At 40.4% G+C, this 10,534-nt stretch overlaps 1 protein-coding gene across 1 annotated transcript in view; it reads right to left on the minus strand.

Annotated features, from left to right (window-relative positions):
- Positions 1 to 2,473: 2,473 nt before the first annotated feature.
- The window catches only part of LOC109463204 (phosphatidylinositol 4-kinase type 2-alpha-like), a 25,494-nt gene continuing 17,433 nt past the window's right edge, over positions 2,474 to 10,534 (minus strand). The window contains exons 4-9 of the mRNA XM_019759923.1: positions 9,024 to 9,177; positions 5,225 to 5,289; positions 4,931 to 5,030; positions 4,552 to 4,685; positions 4,215 to 4,274; positions 2,474 to 4,094 (exon numbers count right to left, since the gene is read on the minus strand). Coding sequence (XP_019615482.1) covers positions 3,912 to 4,094; positions 4,215 to 4,274; positions 4,552 to 4,685; positions 4,931 to 5,030; positions 5,225 to 5,289; positions 9,024 to 9,177 — 696 coding nt within the window. The 3' untranslated portion in view covers positions 2,474 to 3,911. The remainder of the gene's footprint in view (positions 4,095 to 4,214; positions 4,275 to 4,551; positions 4,686 to 4,930; positions 5,031 to 5,224; positions 5,290 to 9,023; positions 9,178 to 10,534) is intronic.

Genomic DNA, 10,534 nt, shown 5'->3' on the forward strand with positions numbered 1-10,534 from the left:
CAGGATATGCAATCGATTGTTTTACGGCAAAATCCTAATGAACATAGAAACAAGAAAAGTGATTGGCTACTGGAGATGTCAAAATTAACCAATCAGAGAGGGAGTTCAAGATCATTGAGCTTTACCATTGGGCGGTAAGAACCAATCAGCATCAGCTCAGATGGTACGTACGGGTAGCTAACACAGTATCCCGTACAGTATAGAAGGTACCCTATCGTGAATGGCCAATTCATTTTCATTTACCAATCAGCAGCTACCATTTGAAGGGCACGCATGGGAAAGCGAATGTAAGATTTTTTGGTGTTTTTAAGCATGAAAAATCAATAAAAGTTCCCCTCTTAATGAACTGAAGATATCCGATGAATTCAAATGGGCTTATTCTGTCTAACTGAAGAACTTAAAAACTCTATTTGGCCAAATTGAAGGAAATGCTGTTGTTCGCGTCCGAAATTCCTTAGTACGCGCTAAACGACTACCTGGCTGGGGATAATTTACGGTCTGAAAGCACCAAGACTTCACGATGAAAACAGTTTTCACGTAATTTGTGGGACGATAGTGCCCATGCTTATTTTAAAAAATACTAAAGCGTTGCCGGACTCTCTGAATCTAGCGTAAAATGAAGCGGGCCTCCTTGGAAGGTGATACGGACCCCTCCATGCGTGCCCTTCAAATGGTAGCTGCTGATTGGTAAATGAAAATGAATTGGCCATTCACGATAGGGTACCTTCTATACTGTACGGGATACTGTGTAAGCTACCCGTACGTACCGTCTGAGCTGATGCTGATTGGTTCTTACCGCCCAATGGTAAAGCTCAATGATCTTGAACTCCCTCTCTGATTGGTTAATTTTGACATCTCCAGTAGCCAATCACTTTTCTTGTTTCTATGTTCATTAGGATTTTGCCGTAAAACAATCGATTGCATATCCTGATTGGCTAGTGTTTTTTCAAATTAACCAATCAGTTATCAGCTGCAATTTTGTTGTCGCCGTTCTTATGCCTTTATGTTTTCAACTGCTAGAGGTCGCTTTTAAATAACCAATGTAAAATCCTATTGTAGATTTTCTTACACTGCAATGATGTCGTATTCCGATAGACGACGCTTTTGTCACGCAGCAGAGATGAAGTTCAACAACGGCGACGATTGGGTTGCTCTGACCTTCAATGGATGGACAGAAACAGGGAGTTGTTGCTCAATAAAGGTATTTTAGGTTAAATTGTATCGTCTGTGTAGTTTGTAGACTTTCTAGATGTCAAATGTAACGTAGGACAAGCGCCACACAACGTACTGTTAAACGCCGTAAACTCGCCCCAAGTTCGAAGGGCTAGCGCCATGTTGACCCGCCGAAGCAACGCCACTGTGTAGGACATTTTGTCAGTTCTCACTCTCTGGAACAAGAAAACACGACAAGCAGGGCAAATGTTGGGTAGCTTAGGCAGCTACAGACATATTCTGTGCAAAGTCTTTGCATGTAGCGGCGCCATTAGCCGAATCCGAGGCCAACCCGTTACCGAGTCGGGGGCGGGATTTCCTCGGGGCTAGTGGCGGGGTCTCCGTATGAATTCCCGTTAACTGTTACCAACAAAAGGGTTTCTCCAGTATTGAAGACGCTATCCAATCATTTAAAGAAATTCATTTTTTCTTTAGAAAAAAAAAAAGCAATTGCAAGAAGAGTTCCACGACCTCATTAGCCTGGAGTCCAGCCTTGTTCGCTTTAGGCTCACTTAGACTGGGAATGACTATAGATGTCACTGCGAAGGCATCTGTGACAAGGCTGAAAGACTCAAACCTCAGAAGCCCAGAAACTGTAACCAGAACCAGAGCAACAGGGGCACAAACAGAGGACTAGTTGTTCTGCCTTACATGAAAGGCCTGAGTGAAGGGCTCAGGATTTTTGCCACACACTGGATCAAGACCTGTTTTTATATAGATCAACTAGAACACTCCAGAATATCCAAGGACAAAACACCAAAGAAAGTGTAAGCTCAAACACTAGAAAGTGTAAGCTCAAACCTTGCATAAGTAGTGAAAGCCAAATGAGATGCATGTAACAGCAGGGCTGCTTTATTCAATCTCAACAAATTAAAGGCCTTTAAAAAATTCTACACCCAACAAGTACTTCATATTGACGTGTTATTTTATTGTATGACACACACACCATATCATAGTAATGATATAATTCTTTGCAGACTACGATCAAGGGTTGGACCAGGAAGGCTGGTTTGTGTGTGAGAGTGTGTGTGTGATTTGTTAAGAAGAAAATCATGATCTGAAATGAAATTTTGCATCAATGGAATACATTCCTATATTTCAGAAACTCAATTTGACAACCCTAACCCTATGTCAGAATGCAGGGGTGTTGGAATAGCCTGGGTACCATCCGGATTTTCACTCTGCCACGCTCGATTTTTTCGAGCGTGGCGGAGCGAAAATCCGGATGGTACCCAGGCTAGTATTGGAACACATAGGGGCATCACAACATAGGGCCATCTCCCTCCCTATATGATCCCTTCCTGGTTCAGCATTAAATGATGCTCCTGATATTTATATACAAATACATGTAATTACAAATCTGTACACAGCATCGAAAACCTTTTCTACCTCAGCATATATACTAGTACTTCAAGGATAATACATAATATTGAGAACAAAAACTTTAAAACTTCACCATAGCAGTGAGTCAGTGACTCTATTATTGTACTGATTATCCAACAAATTCAATATTGTCTTCAGTACAACTCATATGAGAATTCGTAGCCCTATTCCTCAGTTATTGCACTCACAGTATACTCTATACAACTACATGCAGCATTCCAACGCATGTACATGTAATTAGATACATGCTTTAATATCATCAATACCCAGTTGAAAAAAAGGGAAAATTGGTGCAATGAACAATGACATACCGGTACTTACTCTGCCATACAAACCTCAGTACAACATCTAGTACATGTAATATCAAAGCAGGTACGGTGGGCCAAATGGTATATTCTAGTTTACCAAGGGATTGATAAAAAAACAGTAATGGAAACCCTGGTCCCACTATCATCAGAAGGGTTGAATTTTGGTATTGCCACTCTATACTAGTATTTCAAACATGTCCAAAAGGACCTGACTGGAAAGGAAATTATCTTACATTTAATCAATCATTTTACTAAGAGATATGTATAAAGAATGAGGTTGTATGCAAAACTAGAAATAAGGAGAAGAAAAGTACCAATACCGTTATACACTCTTCCTGTTTCTTCATTGCTAACTCATAATACTGACAGAAAAGCAAAATTGAGGTATTCTTTTCAGCAGCTAAAGTTTCATATACCTGTATTTCACACAATACACAATTAAAATATTGTACTATTGACTGACAAAGCAAATTTTTAGGAGTTCAGAGTGGCTTCCATGATACCATTGCACATTCTACATTCTACCCTTGCTACTGTAATACCTCTACAATTACATACTACAGTACAAAATCTCTGGACAATCCTAGCAAGGCCTCTTTTGGCGTCACACATTCGGAAGGGCATTTTTTCCAGAACACATCTTACAGGAGACTGGATAAGACTTCCCCTCATTTTATTTAGCAATTCATTAGCCAGCATTTTGTTCTCCCATGGAACAAAAGTGCATGTATATCAAGATGACACCCACAATTAAGTTTGCAACAAATTCCAACAGGATGGTAACTTGCCAAAGCTGTCCTACATCCGTATTTCCATCTTTGTGACAGACAGAAAGTTCCAAATAATCAGTCACCAATTTAAAAGACTGTTCACAACAGAAGCGTAATGCTGGTATATCCCAGTCATAACACTTTGTGATTTGAGCTGCTTGAATCCACAGATGACCAACAACCAGACTTTTATGTATTGAATACAGACTCATTGACATGTTATAAATAGAGGGGCAGTCTAACACCAGGAGAAGAAGGGTCTTCGCTCCTGGAAGCTCTGAGTGAAGGTGTCTCCGATTGTCTTGACTCTCTCTGCAAACGGCCCGCTTCCAGGCTTGCCTCTCTCCACGATGACCAGCGGCATTTGGACCAGCTGCAGTGGACTCTTCCCGTCACGCAGGGCCTGCGTCAAGTTCAAAATCTAGGGCAGGAAAAAATGTGGAATATTGTAACATGCAAGTTATGATAAAATGATGAGAACCTTCTTTTAAAAATTTCATTTCAACACTCATGTTCTCAAGTTTGACAGAAGAGAGCTTACCTGTCCTCTCATGACAGACATCTGCTTCTCAAACTTACTCTTGTCAAAACCCTTGTCTTTCTGTGATGGAAAAAGAAATTCACTTGGTTATACAATGTAGAAATTGATTGACACAATTTTTCCTAGTTCTGCTGCATCTACTTGGAAGTTTTATTTTCTTGAATTGAAAAAAATGAAAGCTAGCAAGCGTGAAGTATTACATACATGTACTAATACATGTAGCTAGAACAAAGTGACATAGACAGCTTTATAACAGCTCTTATCACAAAGTTATATCGGAAGTTTTATCATCCATGGTGTTGCACTACAGCCCAATTCTGCTAGGGGTCCTTCCTACCCTGAACAGCTCATACAGGTCCTCGCACAGCTCCTGTACAAAGTTCATGTCTGACAGCTGAGGGAGGATCAGGTCTTTGATCTCTGTTGAGAAGGGAATCTTGGCCTGTGGCAGCCATGCCCAGTAGTACGGGTCTGTAAGAAAACATTTCAGTCTTTACTGCAATGTTCATACAGTATTACTGGTATATTCATTGCCCTGAAAGTTGGAACATTTAAACTCACAATACGTTAAATATTCTCAACAGACAGTCTGAAGCACAGTTAGCATATAGTAATAAAACTATTGCGTTAAAAGTATTGAATAAATACAGAAATATAAAAGCTAGCACATGATAAGGGTATGAGATAATTCATCATGCTTTATTTGTCTTACGTACATGCCCTCCATGAGTCAGGGTGTTTGAAGGGGAAGGCCAGGCCGTTGTCAATAGCAGCAATCTTGATTTTGGGCTGTTCCACCATGGTCCAGTCTCGCTCCTATGAACCACAACATGATTATACATTATAAAACTAAGCGTGTGTAACACCATGATTATACTCTACAAATGTCTGAATGACTCTTACTAGATAAGCAAACCTTTGACAGAGAAACTGCATACAAGGATTCACCATTAATACAAATGTAAAATGATAAAAACATTTAAATGAAAACAAATGTTAGTCAAACTTACAGGAGTCTCAGGCTTTTCTCCTTCTTCTACATCATACTTGATCAGCCAGTTGTCATTTCCTCTGTCTGTAAACAAATAAACAAACAAACCCATTTTAACATGTAACATGTGTAATTTCTAAGAAATAGGTTCACAATTTGGGAATATGTTGAGAGAGTTGATTTTATTTATAAAGAAACTTGTACTTAAAAGTTAGAGACAGCTATTTTTCTGGCTCAACCCCACTCTCTATGAAGATCAATCGGCCCCCATTTTATCTTGGATTCTTCCATCAGTGCCAGCTCATTGCCTGGGTATTACCCACTTGTTGTAGCCCCTGGAGGTAAGGGGTATTGACAGCAGTGTGCATTTAACATTTGGGCCGTATCTGACAAGGCCTGGACGGTGGGACCCATTATATCTGGATGTAAGAGAGAGGCCTGGCAGAAGTAGCCATGTAACCTTGTGGCACAGTCACATTTGTAAGTCATTGTTGTGACAGAACTAACAGCCGACAAGGATCTAAGGCAGCTTTTCCATAATCATGACAGAGCTGAGTGCATGATAACCCCAAGAATAATATCACAGCAAGTAATACTTCTACAAAACCTACTACAGGTATAAAATCTGCTTTTTCTTCCCTTTTAATTAGGCCCCCTGGGATAATTCCATTGCCACCAAATACAACAAGCCCTTTGAATCACTTTTCCTCTAAAATAGACAAATCATGTGGTTTTATTGTGCTTGGTGGCTCTTCTCCCTTACTAGGTGTACTTTATCTGGAATTCCTTTTGGTAGAAAAGCTGTTAAGGTTTTACTCTGCAAGATTTTTTTTCGCTTTCTTTTTTACTGCAGATTAAATCTTTAGCCTCTCTAGTAGATCTAGTACTGCTATATAAATCTATTTTTGTCCGACTTTTGGGTCTGAGCAATAAAAGTCTTGATTAAATCAAATCTATTGCAGCCAATGACATCCTAAATGTAATAGCACTTTGCTGTAATCGATCTTCTGATGTTTGATCTGGTCATTATGCTCATGATTAGATATGGCGTGAGAATTCACATACAAAAGCTGCTATATCACTTCAAATATCAAACTAAAGGCAAAACACAGAATGTATCCATGCAATCCATTTCACTAACATACAGAGGGAACAGTATGAAATGTGACATTTCTACAGATGCATCTCTCTCTTCATCAAGGACATCAGTTGCATCAAAGTTTTGGTATGGATAGACCACCTCCAAATATCCCTTTGGCTGCCAGCAACCTCAAAAAATGATGCAAACTTAAGACAATTGCTCTGAAATTAAGAAAATGTTCTTAAATTTCCGGTTACTCCTGGCATAGGTGATTGTATCTCTTCCACACCCAATACAGACCGTTAAGCCTGAACAAACATGACAAGGCAATATACCACAGGAAAATTACTTCTCACCTACATCAACCTGCTGCCTGACCCCTCAACCTTTCCAGTGACCTATGCATATTACCGCTCTGCCATGCTATTAGCAACATATCCCAGGAGTTAGGGTTAAAGTAAAAGAGTCAGTGGGTTTATCTATCAGAAATACTAAATTCCTTCTAGCAGGTAAAAATTTGGACTGATCATTAACCTGTGTCTAACAGAGGATGCACCTTTATGAAATGGCAGCAAAGGAAATACCATCCAAACTCAAACCCTAAGGAGGTACATTTGTAGATTTATGTGAGTTTTTGTCATAAGTGACAGGGTGCATGTAGGTTGTGATGATAAAAAAGTTTTGCTTGCAAGTACAATGTCAAGGCAGCTGCCATTTCTGCAGTGGATTGCCATATATTGAATAACAAACTTCTTCCCCAGGAAGGAAAAGGTATATGGACTTACAGAGCTGCTTTACATTTCATTCTGACAAGATAGGCCAACACTGGCATGTCCTCTGGCAAGAGAGAAATGCATCAAAGAAATGGATTTGAGTTACAGAGCTGCTTTACATTTCATTCTGACAAGTTAGGCCAACACTAGTATGTCCTGTGGCAAAAGGGAAATGCATCAAACAACCCTTTGCTGTTTCAAGTCTGGGTATATCAAAAAGTTTGCCCCTGGCAAACATGTGAATAAAAGTTCCATGTCATTTTGAACATGATGAAAATGGGTTTCTTGTGACGTTGATCTTGACAGCACTCTTTGGACCACCAGAAAAGGAGGACGGGATCACCAGTTTTTGTGAATATAGTTGCCTTGTATTTAAAATCGGGACTCTTTACATGTAGATAATGCTAATAAAGAGAATTACATAATTACAAGAAAATACCCTGGCACTAAATAATTATATGGAATTAAGTTTATAAACAGTATTATATAAAATATTTAGTCCTGTAATACCCATAATATTCACTTTTACAAGTCTAGTCAAGTCTAAATGGTTACCCAGCATGTGCAGCCTGGGAAGAAGTGAGTGGGTATGTGGAGGAATTCAGGAAGCCAGGGACTGTATGAGTGCGATCGTGCGACAGTGGTTTCTGTACTGGGTGATATTTCCAGGAGGTTTGAAATCTCTGATTTCTTGTTACTACTGAGTGATATATGGAGAAGCACATAGGGTCAAGGTGAAAGGAGATGCTCATTTGTCTATCTTAATCACATCAGCTTGTGCAGCAGAGTGTTGTTTTCACAACTCAGGCAATAGGTGCAGAATTTCAGTTATCACTGCTCTAAATTAAGCATTGGATGTACATGTACTAATGCTCCAATGTTTAAGGAAAATAGATGACTGACAGTGTCAAGATTCTGAGTTAATGTCAACAATGATATTATATTAACTGATTGTAGTAGTTTGCAAATTGTTTCCTATAGGGTTTAGAGTATTGTAACAATGTGGCTACCCCTATCCTGAACACAGTGACAGACGCGGAGTTGACACAGACCCACCAGAGGTCATTGCTAACATGTGGATGGGTCGACGGACAAAGAGCAGCTGGCTCTTTTTACAGAAATGAAGTGCGACCTGACATACTGTTCCATTCTGTACACCGCTAATAAATCCTTCACATGGCAATAGTTACCCGACTACGACAAGGGTCACTAATAAATTGGCACATCCATCAGAAGCAGGCAATTCCATAGCGCGCAGTCTGTCATGACGATAAGCCCCAGCCCTTCCGCTGGGATTTTCCTCACGGCCTCCACCCTCACACATCCAGACATGGACGATGCGCCGTGAATCCAAACCACCAATCAGATTTCATTGACAAACAATTGCCGGGGGAGTTTAAATCAGAAGTTCTGATGACACATGACCCCAATCAGGAGGGAGGTCAATGGGAAATTGACGAGCGACCGAAACACAATTAATTTGAGGGAAATTACTGCATAGTGACAAGCCCGCGGTGCAGCCGCCTGCATGATAATGAGAAAACTCCAGTCCCAGGGAGATGCTTACAGGAGACTTCAAAATCCTGTGTCACAGAAGCTTTCTCTACTGTCGGCAGTGGAGAGCTGAATATGTCAATGTGGATACTTCTGTGCATTTTTATTCCAGGAGTTTGAAGTGTGTAATTTGATTCTTCACGCCCAGAGATAGCCACCTATCATATTGTTTCACCATAACTCACACTTGTAAACGTACTTGCAACATAAAACCTTGCTTGAACAATTCACAACACTTATCGAAATGAGTTCAGGGGTCCTTCCCAGTGTGAGTGGATCAAACCTTAGTCTGGTCTCCAGGTTGACATGTTGAGAATGTGAAAGTTGCCTGTTATACATGTCAATCCTTCCACAGATGAGGTAAATTTGGTAAAAAAAAAACATGTTACTGAAGTGTGTAGAAGACCCACCTGTGTTTCTGATGATGTAGTCCAACACCACCAGTCTCTCAAACTGGAACTGGAACTGAGTACTGATGGGCTCGGGGAGGGGCTCTGTCTCAAACTTCCCTAGCCAGTAGTACGCATCTCTGTACCCATCCACGTACATCTGGAATGACCCCACCTACAAGCAAGGAGACAAGGAAACAGTCAAGTACATGTACATGTATAATATACAGGCTGTCTGGACAGAAAAGGAGTTTACCTACACTTTAATTTACATTCATAATGTGGCTTTCAGTAAAATGTGATTTGAATATAGAACTGGACTGAAATGATATAATGTAGTAGTTAATTATTGTCTTAAGAATAGAAATCTACCTGGGGGTGGTACAAATATACAAAATTTGCAGCATTTGAAAAAATACTAATGTATATTTGTCAACATCTCCCAATAGGTTTAATATTGTTGGGTTCTATGAAGACAATGGTCATGAAACACCCATGAAGTTCCACAGTGAGATTTAAATCCTGCTTGTGCTGCACCTCAGCTGACACAACCCATGCCATGACGGACCCTCCACCCATCACAGCCGCCGTGATAAAACGACCTGCTGACAGCTACAGAAATATGATGGGCTCCACAGATAAGCCAGTTCCAGTGGAGACCGGCAGCTGCCACGGCGGGACCTTAACGTGGCGGGGTAATGATGTATGTGGGAATAAGGCTGACTGACCCTGGCATTATGGTCCAGCCACGCGCAGGGCACCTAGATTCATGGGCCTACTCTTCCCATTTGTCAACTATTAGGTTAGTAACCCCTGCACAATTTATCAAGTGGCCAAAAGTTGTTTCAACACACAACATTTGATGGTATTTTTTGGAGTTTATCCGTGACAGACAACACTATAACAGCTTTATTTTTCAAAACACATGTACAATGCACTAGAAATCTTCAAAATTAATGTTTGTGGTGGTTTTATTTTTGCAGCAACCTCTTATCACAAAATCAAGACACCATGAATATGTGTATTGCATTTCTATTGTACTACAGAAATGTTTCAACTGCAAACTTCAAACAGCGCAAAAACCAAGGAGAATCTGTGTTGCTATCGGCCATTCTCTGGCCGCAAAGCTGGATTCCCTCTCACACAGACGCAATGTCGCATCTCTATCCCTCTTCTACAGATACTTTCACGGTCGATGTTCAGGAGAACTTGCACTTCTTGTTCCTCCACTCAGAACCTTTCAGCGTGCCACTAGGTTCTCTTCCAGTTCTCATCAATACACCGTTAACATACCTGTCTCCAAGTCATATTACAACAACAGCTTCTTTCCCCGGACTGCAAAATTATGGAACTCTCTTCCAAACAGCTGCTTTCCGTCCGATTACAATCTACAAAGCTTCAAAACAAAGGTCCACCGCCATCTCCTGACATAGCTACAATATACTCCCCTAAGTACCTCTAGCTCTATGCCTAGAAGTGGCCAAAATATAAATTGGCCTTGCATTGAGCGATACCGTTAAAAAAAAAAAAAA

This window comes from Branchiostoma belcheri, unplaced genomic scaffold (assembly GCF_001625305.1).
Source record: "Branchiostoma belcheri isolate BF01 breed outbred unplaced genomic scaffold, Haploidv18h27 scaffold123, whole genome shotgun sequence".
In the NCBI taxonomy this organism is placed as follows: Eukaryota; Metazoa; Chordata; class Leptocardii; order Amphioxiformes; family Branchiostomatidae; genus Branchiostoma; species Branchiostoma belcheri.